Source organism: Vigna unguiculata, chromosome 5, assembly GCF_004118075.2.
Source record: "Vigna unguiculata cultivar IT97K-499-35 chromosome 5, ASM411807v1, whole genome shotgun sequence".
NCBI classification, from domain to species: Eukaryota; Viridiplantae; Streptophyta; class Magnoliopsida; order Fabales; family Fabaceae; genus Vigna; species Vigna unguiculata.
The window spans coordinates 46,708,931-46,725,689 of record NC_040283.1 but is presented as its reverse complement, the minus strand read 5'-3'; the positions used below and the strand labels follow the sequence as shown (position 1 = coordinate 46,725,689).

General features: G+C 35.7%; 3 protein-coding genes across 4 annotated transcripts; all 3 read right to left on the bottom strand.

The window, feature by feature from the left end:
* Positions 1-1,047: 1,047 nt before the first annotated feature.
* On the bottom strand, positions 1,048-7,975 carry LOC114183834 (uncharacterized RNA methyltransferase PG_1095). 2 transcript variants are annotated; one of them, XR_003604521.1, is made up of 13 exons: positions 7,899-7,975; positions 6,593-7,052; positions 6,281-6,523; positions 6,018-6,194; positions 5,366-5,475; positions 4,872-4,980; positions 3,551-3,706; positions 3,353-3,468; positions 3,098-3,264; positions 2,575-2,705; positions 2,365-2,502; positions 1,693-1,777; positions 1,048-1,563 (listed from the first exon to the last, which is right to left on the bottom strand). XR_003604521.1 is itself a non-coding variant. In XM_028070989.1 (12 exons), exons 1-11 carry the CDS (start codon positions 7,955-7,957, stop codon positions 2,395-2,397), a joined length of 1,836 nt encoding a protein of 611 aa, XP_027926790.1. In that variant the 5' UTR covers positions 7,958-7,975; the 3' UTR covers positions 1,048-1,777; positions 2,365-2,394. The 2 variants fall into 2 exon arrangements, 1 of the variants encoding a protein (XP_027926790.1); XM_028070989.1 differs by having other exon boundaries at positions 1,048-1,777.
* On the bottom strand, positions 7,970-11,310 carry LOC114183835 (IAA-amino acid hydrolase ILR1-like 4). Its single transcript, XM_028070990.1, has 5 exons — positions 10,852-11,310; positions 10,462-10,587; positions 9,379-9,693; positions 8,750-8,878; positions 7,970-8,607 (listed from the first exon to the last, which is right to left on the bottom strand). Exons 1-5 carry the CDS (start codon positions 11,206-11,208, stop codon positions 8,200-8,202), a joined length of 1,335 nt encoding a protein of 444 aa, XP_027926791.1. The 5' UTR covers positions 11,209-11,310; the 3' UTR covers positions 7,970-8,199.
* A 3,350-nt stretch (positions 11,311-14,660) lies between these two features.
* On the bottom strand, positions 14,661-15,657 carry LOC114185693 (ESCRT-related protein CHMP1B). Its single transcript, XM_028073565.1, has one exon. The coding sequence runs from the start codon at positions 15,530-15,532 to the stop codon at positions 14,921-14,923; it is 612 nt and encodes a 203-aa protein (XP_027929366.1). The 5' UTR covers positions 15,533-15,657; the 3' UTR covers positions 14,661-14,920.
* Positions 15,658-16,759: the final 1,102 nt, after the last annotated feature.

Here is a 16,759-nt window from a genome sequence, read left to right as displayed (position 1 = left end):
TTTATCAGATTTGGATTATCCAGATTTCAGATTGTTTGGATATACGGTGGATAAGGTATATTGAACAAAAGATACAATGCAACTACGCAAAACGGCGACTAACAATTAAGATTCACAAACTTTTCTTTTTATATCTATAATAATGTAAACACTAAACTAATTTCGGGTCGGGTCAAATACTCCGAGAACTGTAATCCACTTTCTGTATCCGACTATCCCTTTCCATTTATTCAATTTTATTCCTTCAATACTACACACTAATCCAACCCAAACCACCTTTAAGTGTCATATTGTTTTTAGATTCCTCGGATTCGATCAGTTGAATTTTTTTGCTCAAGCCTAACCCCATTAATGCCAATATCTGTAGTGAGATAGCATCTGTAACGTAACTTTTAAACCAAGCTGGTCAATTGTCCGTACTTTAAAATTATTGACATGAGTGTGTCACGGGGAGAAAACAATATCGTGTTTCGCACCGTTTAAAGCCCTAGCTTTGTTTATGAATGTTACAGAGTAGAGTTTGAATAAATTACCATAGTCCCTGTTTCTGTGCCCATGTCTTTTAATGAAAATACCAGTCAGTGGGGCTTTCAGTTTCACCATGTTGTACCGAAGTTTCATCTGAAATACAGGCCAGACAAATCAAGTAAATGTCAAGATAGATTGCAATTTATTGCCATTAAGAACAATCAATTACAGACAAGTACAACAACTAGTCTATCAAAGGGGTGCGTGCTTCCTTTGTTTGCTGTGGCAACATTTTGGCCATCAGCAGTCCAGAACACAAATGATGACCATAGGCCACAGGTCATCAAATCTTTGCCTCAGTTCTAAATCAGGAACTCAACGTCAAGGATCAATACAAAAATGGAAACATTTGAACAATATCTATAACCATTTTCTCTGATAAACTTCTATAATAAGGGGAGTATTGTGAAAGATGCAAGTCTTGTTTAAAGTACAAAATTATGTTTGTACCAGCAAGATTTATTGCCTGCTTTCAGTTTAAACAGTACCCTTTGATCCTACAGAAAAACAGACCTAGAGTAACAGTACAAATACAAAAGTTTTATTCCACCGGGTAAGGTAAGCTACATGAATTACACAATGCCATTGATTTTGGTTTAAGGCTAAATCCTCAAAGACATTATTCACCAAGATCTCTCTCTTAATAGCTTCTTCCAATACCATTCTCCCCACCCCCGATTTCATTAAGACTGGTAAAGTACAAATACAGCATCCAAAATTACTTGAAAACAAATGCCAATCAATACCACCTTTTTTCCTTATACAGCCACAACAATAGCACTTAGTCTTCTTCCTAATATAAATTAAAAAAAAATGATATATTTATACACCAAGTGAACACTGTTCACACATCCAGCGAAACATCTAATATTTCAAGATGGACTTGCACTTCCACCTCAAGTATGCAAGGATCTGACAATTGTAGCATATGATCAATCTCATGATGGACTTGTCGGATCACGTGAAGTGGGATCAACACTCAACGGTAATCCACATTTGGATGCTGCTAAGCATGAATCCAATCTTTTGGAACCTCTGCATAAATACTAATGTATGAGAAACTTTTGTAGGGTTGCAACAGTGTAGTCCTTGCTTGTTTTCCAATGCTATAACCATTCAAAATTAATTTTTGGTCGGCAAAGCATTAATGTAATAGTGTCACACCTTGCAGCATAAATGTACGAGTTTTCCTATCTATCGCCTTGAAGATCAAACCTTGATTTGTATATTGTATTAAGCTGGTAATTTCCTGAAAGTCACGCAAGAAACAGATAAATAAAGGAGCAAACAAGTAAACAAACAACAGTACAACTGTAAAGAAAAAGAATTTGAATTGGTACGCATTGCCCATAACTCAAAACTTAAGTCATACCATCTGTGGCCAATTATGCATTGCGAAAATTCATTAACAGGCAATGTTACAGAGATAACCTATAACTTGACCGCATTGATAGTTAGATGCAGCCATTTAATAAACTCTCGAGAACAGGGTAACCATACTGTACGCTAAATAGAAGAGAATATGAGATTGATAATTTTTCCAGCAGTTTCTTATAGCCATGAGCCCATGGATGCAATTCAGTTAATCCAGCAGAGCGGCATAAATCCAGAGTCCAGTCATCCATTGAATTCTAAATTTTACAGTCATTTTCTTTAAGAAATAGTAATTACAAATGGCATCTATAGTAATTACAAATAGAATCTATAGGCTTATTTGTTAGCCTTTTGCAAAATCTAGACCATAAGAATTAATGATTTAGATATTCCAAAAAAAATCCAAGATGTAAACTCCCAAATAGTCCCAAATGTAGCAGAGAAAATAAAATAGTGCTCAACCTTGATATGGAAGTTTTAATTGATCATAGATTACTGAAGCTCCAGAAGGCAAACACACTCAATATGAGGTGTGTGTGGGAACATGTCAACTGGCTGTAGGCTTATCAGCTTGTAACATCCTTCTATATTCTGTTCGGCCTACACAAAAACTTCAACAGCTCAAATAATTGAATCTCAAAGCACAAGAACATAAAATAAAATAACACATACCACGCCATGACAAAGAAAATCAAGATCACGTGCACATGTGGCAGGATTACATGACACATACACTATGCGAGGTGCCTTAAGATTAAGCAGGAATTTAATCAACTTCATGTGCATTCCTGGACGATTGGGATCTGCATTTTGTTTACACATGTGAGAATGCATTGGTATACAGAAAAACACAGTCAATCTTGTCAATTATAATTTTCAGTCTATCGGAAGAAAATTTCCTGACTGTATATTGATGTCTTGATCAGGCATTTAAAAATACCAATATAAATTAGCACATCTCCGTCCATACAAAATGTCAATAGAAGCAAGTTCACCTCAATTGTATACAAATCGGTACAAAGATTTAATGAAATGAAAGTAATGAGAAAAACACGGTGAGTAACTGGCAAATCAAATAAGTAGAAGGATATCGACATACATATTTCTGGTTAAGACTGTATTCAAGTAAACAGCTTTCAGCAGAACAGGCAAAAGAAAGAGTAGGAATAAAGAAACTTAGAAATAGCATTGAAACCTGAAATGACGATATCAGGTTTAGGAAAATTCTTCCCAAAATTTTCATCAATTTTATTGAGATCTCCCTGGATAAATGTTGCATTTTGTATGCCATTTATCTTGGCATTAAGACAAGCATCTGCGATGGCTTGAGGAACTACTTCATAGCCATAAACATGCCTTACCCTGATATAGATTGGAAGACAAAAAATTAATCTCATTGTTTCACATTTTATCCTAAAATACTGAACACAAGATCAAGACAAAAGTTTACCTTCTTGCAAGCGTCAGACCTATGGTGCCTGTTCCACAAAACAGGTCAAGGACTATTTCTGAGCCATCACCCTTGACACCAGCACAATCTTCTATAAGCTTATATAAAACCTCTGCCTAGAAAGGAAAACAAAAAAGATTATTTTCTTGCCAGATGACCAGATAAAGAGAATGCCAATTTTTTGGGATTACTGCCAACCTGATAAGTGTTTGTTTGAAAGAAAGAGTTTGCTGATATTTGGAATGTAAGGCCTCTTAAGGTCTCTCTGATGCTAGATTTCCCATACAAAGTATATTCTTCCTCTCCAACCGATGTGTTACCGACAGAAGTATTTACATTATTCATGACACTAACCTAGCATTCATGTAAAGAAGTTTTAATGGTATTAAAAGCAATAAATACATGCAATTTGGAATCAAGTTAGCAAGGCCATCTCCATGTGACAATTTTCCAAAAAGTTCTATACGACTGTTGGCTTTAAAATATTGACTAAAAATTGCATTGCAAACTGCTAGAGATGTAATTTAAAAACCATTCATATGTCTTCAACGAAACAGCTTAACCTTTTGGGATATTTGGTTCATGACACTAACAAAACCTTTATGACCGTCAACCAAGTGGTCTAGAGTTCAATCCTTTGTCATCACTATTCTTCTAACAAAAATTGAATTTCTGCACAATCAGTTAGTGCATCAGGTCTGTCTACTATCCATGCTTCAAGCTCAACAGACTCTTGAATGAAAGAGATGTTAGAAAATTAAGCTTGTCAAAAAAATTCCAGAAGTTTGCCCATACAACTTAAATGGTAATGCATATATTTCATTCCGGAGAAAAACATTGAGTGAGGTGCCCCATTGATGCAATATATATGTGTTTGAGACTAAGGAAAGGTACAAATCAGTAAAAAGGAGTACAGCCTATGACCCTTCTAAATACAGCAAAAAACAACTTTATAGTTGTATACAACTGTTTTAACAATTAAGTTAAAGAGATTTCTAACCCGTCCCCCTTTTGTTGCTTCTTTCAAAGCAAGTTTAAGTGTCACCCCCTCACCTTTATAATAGGATAATTACAGGGTCTACTCCCTGGATATACCACTAAAAATTAATGTAGCAAGTAGGGACATATCAACTTAACAATAATTGCTAAGGAAGGACCACAAACTTCCCCAAAAGCTTAAGTTGTTAGGTTGAACCACTAGGTAGCTTTATGTAATTTACACACCCCCTCATGTTATACATGCTAGAAGCATGGAGAATGCACAAATCCCATTTTCCCTTGTTTATAAAATCCATAATAAAAAATTCAAGCTGTAGCACAGACCAAACTCTAGACCTTTCGATCAAATAGGCTTACCATGTGAAAACCAACTATTGCAAAAAGCTTAAGTTGATAGGTGGAAGTACTATCTTCAACAGAAAGAAAAAAAAAAATTCCATTACGTATTTCAAGAGATTGGACAGTTAAGGAAGAGAAGCACATTCATAAGAAAAAAAATATATATAAAGTGACTACGAACCACTTCAGGAAATGCAGAAGCTTTATCAACAAGGAACTTCAACAGGTCTGGCTTGTAGGAAGAGCTCACAAAGTTGACCATAACTTCAGGCTGACCAGTTGTGATATCCCTGGAACAAAGATCATATAATAATAATAAAAAAAAAAGGTATCCTTCAAATTCAAGATATAAGAATGTATTGAAGGTACAAGAACAAGTGTAATTCACGTGAAAAAATGACTATGAACACTCTTTAACTCTTAAGTATACACCTGGCTATGCACAGCATCAAATTTTGCAACCAAGTTGTTCAGTGTGCTGCAAAAAGAAATAAATTGCTATTCCATCCCTTCAAATTGCTATTTCCAACAAATCCATTCATACATACCCATGGACTAGTTTTTAGGAAAATTGTTATAGTTAACCTGTCACACTAGAGTATAGTCACAACAACTACAGTATCCATGAGTACCTAAAACAATTAAGTCAGGAATCACAACATTTAACTTATATACCTTCCCGTTCTCAGCATCAAATGCTTAAGAAATCCCTTGTGTGAATGAACATTATATGGAGAAAAACCAAGTTGTGGATCTCTCCAACATTCTTGGATGGCTGCAAGTACCTGTTCAGACAACAATTATATCTAGCAAAACCACTGCACTGGATAAAGCAGCAAAAGTAAGGACAAGAAAGGAAGCACAAGGCAGTGAAACAAGACAATGGAACTCATCATAATATCAGTGCTCCTCATTATCAATTTTCACGCAAGTTCCTTTCAGTTAGGTGCACATCTCATCAAAGATAATCAAAAGCTTCAAATGGCTGAAAACTATCAAGCACACCCTCCAACACACAGATACACATCTAACTTTCTCATGGGGTATAATTATCATAATGATCAAAAATAGTTTTATCTTAGTGGCTCAGGGTTTTGTAAGCAAACCAAATTTCTATTTCTACTATAAATGGGATTCCCTGAACTCGGATTTTTTTACCTCGTTTGCTTATGAGATTTTAACGTTTAAAGACGTCAAATCTAGATAAAAGAACAGCATTAGATTGGCTCCTTAGGCAATCTATACGGTTCAAAATATATTAAAAAAAAAAGAACTACATACACACTATACAAGCTTACAATTGTAAATAAAGCATAACACTGAATACCTTATTAGCAGGATGAGATTGCAATAAGCACTTGTCAACATTTAGAATTTTATCAAAAAAACCCGGAGCATGCAATCCCAGCGCAAAATTCTCATTTTCATTATCAGCATCATCAACACGTCGTTCATGCAGTGATTCTCTAGGCAGCCATCTTTGGGGACCAAAGGAGAATTCCATCTGCACACGCAAGCATGTAAAACACACAACACAAGTCATTTACTCACCAGAGGCCGATATCTGGTTAAAAAAGAACTAGCACCAACCTTATTCCTATAATGAAACTGGATATCACAAGCTACAATAGGCTTCATAACGCCGTGCAACTGAACCAGTTCGCGCGAAAACCTTCCCACGTGAATCAACAAGTCACGGACCTGCTCCTCCTTGGCTCTGAGCTGAGCCTCGTAGGACAAGTTCTGCGTCTTGCAGCCTCCACAATACGGAGCGTAAACACAAGGAGCATCCACAATATCGCGTGGAGGAGTTATGGTCTTCACCTTAGTTACCTGTGTTGTGTTAATTAAATCGAAAAAGGAAAAGGAATAGAAACCAAAGAGAAGAGAAGAGGTAGCTACCTCGGCGTAATTTCCCTTTTTGCGAGTGACGCGGCCAATGAAGTGTTCTCCGGGAAGGGCGCGGTCACACATGACAACGAAGCCGGTTTCGGTGACCTTGCAGAGGCCCTTGCCTTTGAAGGCGAGGGACTCGCACACGAGTTCAAGGGTTTGGCCACGCTTCGGGAAGAACGAATTAGGTTTGGGAATGGGTGGTTTGGGGTCGACGTCCTCAGCGAGAGAACAAGAGAGAGTAGACAGAGAAGAAGCATAGCCACAAGGTCGAAACCTTCGAATATGCAGTGGCAGAGCGTTGGTTAAGTTTGAAATGCTCGCCATTTCGCCGCTGGTTCCACCCTTCACGCTGCACCGACCAAGCACTGTGCGACGGAATGTTGAGTTTCGCGGCGGACACGTTATAACTATTTCATCAACAAGGTTGGAGTTGTAGATAAACCTGCACCTGTTTCTTAACAGTGTTCTTTTTTCCCATAAAAAAAAAAAAATCACTTTTTTAAAAAAAAAAAAGTAAACCCTTAAAATATCTGTATATTTGTTTTAGTTTTTGAAATAATAAAAAAAAAAACTAAAGTTTTCAACCGCTTCTTGTAAAGTTTGATGTTTTTTGTAATTATAAACCAACATAAATTAGTTTCTTCTTCGATTAAAATATCTACACACTAATTATAACTTTTATGTTAGAATCACTTTCATATCATGGCCACTCGTCTCACCAAGGGGTAATCATTCTCATATTTTTACCAATTTTACTTCTTGTCCTTTACACAATACCTACAAGGTCTTGGAACCAATGCACTCTCTCATTGGATACAAAAATTTACTTGAACACAAGGTAGTTACAAATATTGTTCCCGCCATACATTAATTGAAATGTTAATTCAACTGAAGTAAAAATCTAGTTTTAAATTTGCTATTATTATTTAATATATGTGTTGAGCAATTCCATTTAATATCAACTAGTTTTAAGAAAATTTAACGTGATGCTGGAGTTTATAATTTATTTTGATTAATCAACTTTTCATGCAGGAAAGTAAGAAGTTTGGATTCTCTGCTGATTTTTTTCTGTTGTTCTTATATTGTGTTTTCAAAATATATTGATGACCATTAATTTTAAAATTTTTAAATATATTAAAATTATCTTTAAAATACCAAAACAGTGTGTTTTTAATATTTAGTAAAGAACAACATAAAAAACTCAGCAGAGAAATCGAACTCGAGTGGTGGAAAAGTCACACATTTTCTATCTCAATTCTTAGGACTTTTATATGTAATTCAAAGCTCTAGACTCTAGGAATTGACAACTCACCTTTTTTCAAAAACCAGTTGTCTCCATATCCAGGACATTGAATCTAAACCACATCTCATACCAGTAGCAGATGCTTGAATGAGTTTGAAATTGCAGAAAATATCAAATTAAAGTTGCCTCTTCTATCCAATTTGATTTACCCCTTTGATCAGCAGGGTCAATGATTACAATGTAGAAGCTCTATGGAATTATTCAATTTGAATAGGATACATTTACAGCAAAGGATGTGTAAAACCAATGCCCCAGTACCTCGAGATTGCACCAATAAATAACCCAACATCATGGCTTGCAATGAACTGTGCTATAATTCATCGTGATGTTTTCCCTCCACTACTGGTACTTCTTGATTCAATTTAAGAAGGTAGGTAGTAGCTAATGATGCATGAAGTGCAGCTCCATAAGGAAGTGCATCTTCATTGATTTTGTAATATGGTGAGTGTGGTAACTCAAGACGCTCAACAGAGGCATCCTCCATTCCAAGGAGGAAGAAGTAACCTGGAAAAACCTCTTGGTAGAATGCAAAGTCCTCAGATCCCATCAATGGTTGCAAGTCCTTAACTTTATTGGCACCAATTAAACTCCCAGCAACACTTTGAAAGAACTCATGCAAGTCACCATTGTTCACTGTTGGGGGGAAGAAGGGTTTCTCTTCATCAAGAAAGTTCACCGTTGCATTGCATCTCTGCACAGCAGCTTGCCCGGTGATAACCTAAATGAATGACTCAGGTTTAGCAACTAATAGAATTTCAGTGGAAACTACAAGGGTAAAAAAATCCTTTCTTGGTTGCAACAAAGGCCAAGTCATTAGTTTCACTTCAAATGTACAAATGAATTTATTCTTCACAACAAACCTGCTCAATCCGATGTCTCAGTTGCATGAAGCTTTCTCTTGAAAAGGCTCGGAAGGTGCCACCAATTGTGACAGAGTCTGGAATAACATTGAAAGCACCACCTCCTTGAAATTTTCCTACAGTCAGAACCTGTGGAGATATTCTTTATGTTAAGAAGACACAGAAGACTGGTCCATAAACAATGAATTCTTTCTGGAAACAAGGCCTTCATTATATTCAATAAACAGTCACACAAATGATACTGTAGTATGTTTCTCATTATATATAAGTTGTCAGAATTGCTGTTTTCTGATAGCATATCGTTGCCAAAGACCCTCAAAAACACAAAAGCTTTCAATGCTTCATATAATGATGAAAGGCATAAGGTCTCAATTCTCAAATTAAGAAACAAAAAGGTGGGACTAATACTTCCAAATAATGTGTAGATAACAAAAGAGAATGAATGAAAGAAAACAAGGGAAGCTAGCAATTTTACTTTCCCTTAGTTCTTTCCCATGCCCACACAGTGTGTATGTGAGAAAATACAAGACAGAATGGCCATTCTTGTAGTCATGGCTTCAAAATATGGCACAAAATGAAAACTCTTGAACAACAATAAATGGAATCAGATTGAAATGAAATAAGGGTACCTGGGAGTCCAGAGGATTGGCCTCACGAGATACAATATGTTGTAAGCTAACAATCACATTGGAAGCTGCTAATATTGGGTCTATAGAGTGCTGAGGGATAGCTGCATGACCTCCCCTGCCATTTATTGTTGCTTCAAAGAAACCACTTCCTGCAAAGATAGGACCTGCCCTGGCAGCCACTTCACCAATAGGAAAGGTAGGTGTAATATGTAATCCAAATATGGCAGATATATTTTCCAATACTCCAGCATCTAAAATTTTCCTAGCCCCTGCACCTCCTTCTTCTGCTGGTTGAAAAACAAGAACAACAGTTCCCTGTGGAGACAAAGTAAGGAATGCTATCAATTATTCATAAAAGAACTAAAACAATAAAACAGAACTGAGAACAGAAAGTGGTAAGTTCAAGTATCTGTCTTGGAATAGTCTTTTCCTTTTCCATTTCTTTTGCAGCATTCTTCTAGGCATGTTATGTCTTTAATACAAAAGTTGCATGCCAGGAGATAATAAGAGTATTGAAAGTTCGTTACATAGAAAGTTTGCATAATGAGAAATCATAATTGCCAACAATTTGCCAATGTCAGAAACAGATGTCATGTTTGACTTTGACACGATTACAACAACAAAAAAAGGCAGAAAAGTTTTAAACAGCAAAAGCACATAGCAATCAGAAGAGTCACAATCTTTAGTGAAAAGGTAAGGAATCTAAAACAACTGTTGGTATTTCAAATAGGTAGTTACTTGGAATACGTGCATAACAAAGCATAACTATTCAATCAAAAAGAGATGGGAGTTAGTACTGCATTTTTGTGTTATTATCCAACCAATCCTATATTTAATTATTTACTTCTTCATCTTTTGAAAATTTATTCTATCAATTTTCATTAAAGCTTTGAAATGTTTTGCTTTTCTCTTGAAGAATAACTAATCATTTAGAGGAGTCACATCTCATATTCTTGACAAGCTGGTAAAACTGGAAGCAGTGCAAGTGTCTCCCCACTGAAAAACTATTTGAAGAGCAATACTTCTACAAAACATATAAACTATCAGTGGATCAACGCCTCAAGAAAAAGTCAAAAACCATACTCGAATCTCATTTTCATGCTTTTTTAGGATCTTTGCCGCACCGAGAAGCATGGCGACATGAGCATCATGACCACAAGCATGCATCTTTCCAGGTACTTTACTCTTGTGCTCCCACTCCACCAATTCCTAAGGTTGAGGAAAGTAAAAAAAAAAAAAAAAATCAACGAAATATACACCAAACAGTGTAGCAACTGGAAATACAACCCATAAATTGGAAAAGGGTATAAGTATTAACAATGAAAAAATTGATTAATAAATCAAACTCAGATGGATAGATTCCATAACAAGTATATTAATAATTGAAAAGCTCGAAACCTGATACAATTAGAAGAACATGGTAAGAACAAATGAAAAAAAAAATATATATATATATATAGAAATCATGTATACCTGCATAGGAAGAGCATCCATATCAGCTCTTAATGCTACAAAAGGAGGAAGGCCAGTCCCTATGAAGCCAATAACACCAGTGACTGCAACTGGGTATTTATATGAGATGCCCAATTTATCCAATTCCACTCTTATCAGTTCACTGGTCTCAAATTCCTCATAACCCAGTTCTGGGTTCTCGTGAATCTTCCTTCTAATACCCACCATCCAATCAAAAAGCTGAGGATCCTTCGCTAAATCTAGGAACTTGGTGGTGGAGATTGCATTTGAGCTGAAGGAGGATTCTGCGAAGATGGGTGTTACTAAAAGGAGATGAAAAGCGATGAACAAGTTGACCCTGCTCAAGAAAAAAACCATGGCTACTTTGAACTCAGAGGTGGGTCTGGGAAGGAACAGTGAACAAGATCAACCAACAAAAAAACACTCCAGTCACCAAACTATGCAGTTCTTGTTCTTACTTATTGTGTTACACATGATTGATATAACATTTATTTTTGCCATTTTTCTAGAATTTTGGTTTGGACTTTTTTTCTAAAATTACTTTATTTTATTTGCACCGTTGAATTTTTTTTACCTGTACAAATTGTCAATAATAATAATAATAATTATTATTATTATTATTATTATTGATCAGAATATTTTTCTATTTATAGCATCTTATTTGAAACATGGATAAGAAATCACATAGTTGTGGCGTTGACATTGAAAACTTGCCTAATAATGAGATTAAATACTCTAAGAAACAATAATTTTTTTCATCGCCCGACAACATTTTTCGATACTTTAAAGCAAAACAATGTTGATTTGGACTATTTCTTGAATATTTGATTTTATTTGAAAGTTTAGTTAAAATAAATCCTTTTTATAGGAAATAAAATAAATATTTTTATAGGGGTTAAAAAAATTAACAGAAAATTAAATTAATTTGTTTCATAGATATTTTTTCTTTCTCAACCATTGTTGTTTGAGAAAATTTATAATTTATAATTTTAACCTTCAATTGTTTTCTATATTTATTTTGAGAATCTCAATTATCTATGTTTGATAAATGTCATGTTTATAATTTATCTTCTCAGTCACATCTTGGATAAAGTAATTAATAAAATATATAAACTAGTTGTAATAGAAAAAAGGTGTTCTCTAAAATTAAAATTATTAATGTTTGAGATAAATTTTGTTGGCCTCTACAATTATTGTTAATTACAAAATATGACTTAAAAAAACATTAAATTTAAAATTTCATGTCTAACACCAATATCATTAACTTTTTTAAATTATTTAAACAAAAATATTTCGAAAATAGTATAATGTTTTACCTTGTGATAAAAAAAATATATTAAAATGTATGGTGTGGACGGTGACAAGGAATATATAGAAAATAAAAAACGTGTGGATTTGAACATGCGGCTTGTAACGTCCAATCAAAGCTGGTGCGTAGGTCACATCACAGCACGTGACAATTTTCATTTATGTCTCACATCACACTTTCCCCGTTTTTTATGATATATATTAATTTTATATACTCCTAATACAAACAAATGTTAATTTATTTGGAAGCAAAATAGAATATGAAATTAAGTAATGTCACAATACAAAACTCTGAAAGTAAGAAACAATTCGAAAGTTACCTTGGCTGTCATTTTTAGATGTAGAAAAAGACGTGAGTTTATTATTATCAATTAGGTTAAGCACTTTATTTTGGTGAACTAAATAGTCTTATAGTAAAGAAAACAGAGAACCATATGATTACTTTCAGTTTAATTTCTGTAAACTATTTCACTAGTTTGTATCTTTCTAATGTTTTCTAAAAATCTCTATAATTAACTAGTTTTTGTGTTAATATAATTAATAAAGTAAATATATTCATTTAAATAAAAAATAACTCGAGTAACTAACTAAATCATGAAAAGATAAAAATTTGAAATATTTTTGTATCCGTCCTTCTTTAGAAATTTCATGTGTGCGTTTCTTTTTTTAGCATACTTAAGGTAGTAAAATATTATTTTGAATTGTACATTTCATTTTTTTTTCTCATCAACCTATCCAGAATTATTTAAATACTTCTTTTGTAATTTATAATATTATTTTACTAGTATTTCGAAACTATCATTTCATGTAATCATATTTCAAAATATATTCCAAAATATGTGTAATTTAATAGTTTATAAGTTTTTTAAAATAAAATTCTTTTAAATGTATCAAAGATTTTGAAAGGTATTTTTTTTTTCATCGAACATATTTATGGAATGCAGAATAAAAGTAGGGGTGTAGGAAGAAATTCTCCACACTTCATTCCTTCAATTCTCTTTCTGTTTGGATATCTTCGACCCATTTTCGTATGGGGCCCATGAAAGGCCCAATAGATAAGCAGACACAACTTCGTCTTTGTTTGCTGTTGTTTTGTTCTCTGTTCATTGGGTTTTCTTGCTGCACCCCCAAATTTTTCATTGATTTTCATTTTGCCCGCTCCTAATACATTATATATCAAACAAATGAATAAAACTTTCGTCTTCTTCCTCCCCTGAAATTGAAACCCTGTTTGCTTTGAAATTGAAGAACCAAGCATCCGTTGTCGTCATATATGCTTTGGTGGTGAACTAATTCAACAAACATGGTGGTGGATAGAGGAACCGGATTACATAATCCAGAGTAAGGTTTTTGTTCTTCGGAATGGACACTCCGGTTTGAGTCACTAGATCAAGGAGAACAAACCGGATTACCTAATCTGGAAGAAATTGTACTATGAAATTCATTCAGATTGTCACTCTTTCTTCTTTTATTGTTGAATCAAAAGGGTACAGTGGATGACTAGGAAATTAATTAACATATCTCAAAGTTTATCATTTGAAACGAACGATTAGATATGTGCTTATCATTTGTTTAGTATAATTCATTAGATATGCCTTGTTGGTTCTGGATCATTTCTCTACTTGCCAGTGCATGCATGCTTCTATAGCTATCAATCCTTTCTTTGAAGAACTAGCTTCCACTCCACAATCAAGATTGTGCATGCAGATGAGGTTAACATAAGTTATGTGTATAACCTATGCCCATGGGTTCTGCTACGCTGTTGCTGTTAATGTAAAACGGTCTAGTCTACATACGACACCAAATCTCTAGAATATACAAAAATCTATTTCAATGTGTGCCTATGATTTGAAGAACGTGACATGCTATCTAATATCCATAATCATGCAAAGGTGGGTCATGTAAATAAAATTATTTCCTGTTTATAATTTTTGGATTCCAAACCAAAATTTTAGGTGATCTGGCTACATTTTATATCAACAAGCATAGTGTCACTAGATGTTATTTGTACTCTTTGAATGTTCAAATCTTATGCATGATTGCAGAGTATCACTTATGTTCATAGTTCTCTTGACCATCCTTAGTTATATTCTACTGCTATATGCACAGTTTTTATTCTGTCTAAGTTGCCTCCAAATTGGGATATAAAGCCATGCAAGCCTTTGTTTTTTTATGAGCAAGGAGGATCCGGTCTATAAAACTGTTTTGAGGAAAAAAACAAAAAGGTTGTAGAGTCTCAACGGGAAGAAGAGCAAGAAAACTACTTAAGTCACAACTTGGCAAGGTCTAATCAGTAAAAAAAATTGAAAATAAAATCCTTTATAGTGTTCAACAAACATAGCTTAGAAATGTTCTGGTTGTAACCCACCTCTAATGCCAAGCCTAACCTCATGCCGAGATTAAGCATGAGAAAATGTATTTGTTTCAAGCAGATAACGGGCGAGTTAGGTTTAACACATTTTCAGCACAAGCATACAGAACCACCTCCATCACACGCCGTATGCAGACCAAACCCAAGTCGTTATTCCAGAAGGCAGTGAAAAGACAAATACAAGCATTGTATAAACGTATTAAGTATTCACACGATGAGACTAACAAAAGAGAAGTCATAATACCCCCTCAAAAGTAAATACCACATAACAACCGAATTCGGATTAATATACAGAAAACATATAGCATTGCATATTCGGCGATGGAAAAGGATAGTGATAGTGATGATGATGGTGATGATACGACAGTATTAATTGATTAATTAATTACGTTAACCTCTAGCCTTGAGTTCGGCGAGGCGGCGAGACAAGTCGTCCTCGTCGACCTTGTCGGCTTCCTTGGTCGGAACGGCGTGAGCAGCGGGCTGAGGGAGGCCGACAGAGACCTCGAGACCGTAGTCGTCGGCGACCTGCTGCATGAGGCTGTTGACCTCTCCTTCGGGAGTGGAGAGAGAGGTTGATCCGGCCATGGCGCTCTCCATGAACTCCGCCTGGACCTCCATGTTCACGAACTGCTTCTCGAACTGGTCCATCGTCTCCGACATCTTCTGCAGGTTCCCCGTAGCCAGCGATGACTCCAGCGATTTCACGATGTTTCCCATCGACTTGCTGATCGTCGCCATCTTCGCCTGCGTGTCAAGCCGCGCCACCACGGCGTCGAGGCGTGAGGCCAGGCGGAGGTAATTCATCTGCTCCGTGCGCTTCCGGATGGCGTTTTCCGCGTAGATCCGCGCGCCGTCCATGTTGCCTTTCTCGATCGCCTTCTTCACCTTGAGCTTCTCTGCCTTCTCCTCCTTCTCGCACTTGCGCGATTGACGCTGTAGCGACTTCGACGTGAATTTCAACTCCATGATCTGGTTCATCAGCTTCTCCGTGTTCCCCATCGTCACCGCTTTGCTTAGCTTAGGGTTTTTCGATTCCCAAAATTCAGAAAGAGAAATAGGAGAGGAATGGAATTTCGAATTTTGAGTTGAATTTAGAAGAGACCTTTCTTTCTCACGTTACTCTTTATGGCTTTTTCTTTTATTTGTGAAGTAATTGATTGGGTTGGGCTCCTTCCACGAAAGTACTCTCTCCGCGTTACCCTTCTCACACGGCCCAAACTCTGTAGCTATTATTAATATTCAAAACTTGTAAGCATCAAAATTATTTATGTAACCAATTTGTTTGTATTATTGATCATACGAAAAAAATAAATGAACAAAATTATATTATTAATAATTATAATTAATTTGATATCTGCACCCATCTTCATTACATTGTAAACTAGACTAATTGACGTTGGTTGTTACTTGGACCAATGATAAATTATTCATTTTTATAATTATTATTATCTTGCAGGAGTTTCTGGTATAGCTTAAAGTCAGTTTTAATTAATATTATTCTATATAAAGTCAGTTTTGTATGTATGATACTAATTGTTATGTCTGGAAACATGCTATTTGTATGAAATTTGAAGATAGTGCTCATGGCAACAAAGCTCATCACGATGCAACTTATAATTACTTCTGTACCATATCTAGTCGGTTCCGCTAGCATACCAACACATATCATTTTTGACCGACAACTTCTATCGGACAAGGCTGGGAGACTGGTGTACCACACCTAGCCTGACTCAACCAAATAAGTAAACAATGCATGTACCAGAGGCAGCCAAGCACTCAACCTAGGCCAAGCCAGCCTAACTTATATCGGTTCTAACCTATACATATCGTCAAGGAAGGTAGCCGGCCTAGGCCGGCTACTCCAGCAAACCCGGTAAGATTAAAGCCCGGGCCGGCAACTCCAATAAACTTAGTGAAATAGAAGCCCCCGCGTCCAATAGGTCTTAAGGGCCTAGATTAGGGCCCAGGCCCACTCATAGCCCAAGCTAGAGCCCAAGTCAAGGTCCGACCCATGAGGTGATCAGACATCATTAATGCTCTATAAATACGCGTGGACCCCATTAATTAAAGGTACGCATTCGTTAATCACTGATTTGACTCTCTGAGAGCTTTGACTTGCTTGAGTTTCGGAGACTCTTCTGCAGGTAACCCCTCCTGGGTTCAAGCTGACATGTATCAACCGGGAAGAGGCCAACTGAAGAGATAGCAGACTATAGAGTAAAGTGA

Excerpts from the sequence above, each read along its gene's own strand:
- LOC114185693 (XM_028073565.1), bottom strand. The coding sequence starts at position 15,532 with ATGGGGAACACGGAGAAGCTGATGAACCAGATCATGGAGTTGAAATTC.
- LOC114183834 (XM_028070989.1), bottom strand. The coding sequence starts at position 7,957 with ATGAGATGTGGTTTAGATTCAATGTCCTGGATATGGAGACAACTGGTT. Across the intron at positions 3,469-3,550 it reads TTCAAACAAACACTTATCAG|GCAGAGGTTTTATATAAGCT; the intron begins GTTGGCAGTAAT and ends TTTCCTTTCTAG. Across the intron at positions 2,503-2,574 it reads ATTTTCTTTGTCATGGCGTG|GCCGAACAGAATATAGAAGG; the intron begins GTATGTGTTATT and ends GTTTTTGTGTAG.
- LOC114183835 (XM_028070990.1), bottom strand. The coding sequence starts at position 11,208 with ATGGTTTTTTTCTTGAGCAGGGTCAACTTGTTCATCGCTTTTCATCTC. Across the intron at positions 10,588-10,851 it reads TGGATGCTCTTCCTATGCAG|GAATTGGTGGAGTGGGAGCA; the intron begins GTATACATGATT and ends CCTCAACCTTAG. Across the intron at positions 8,608-8,749 it reads TGAGACATCGGATTGAGCAG|GTTATCACCGGGCAAGCTGC; the intron begins GTTTGTTGTGAA and ends TCATTCATTTAG.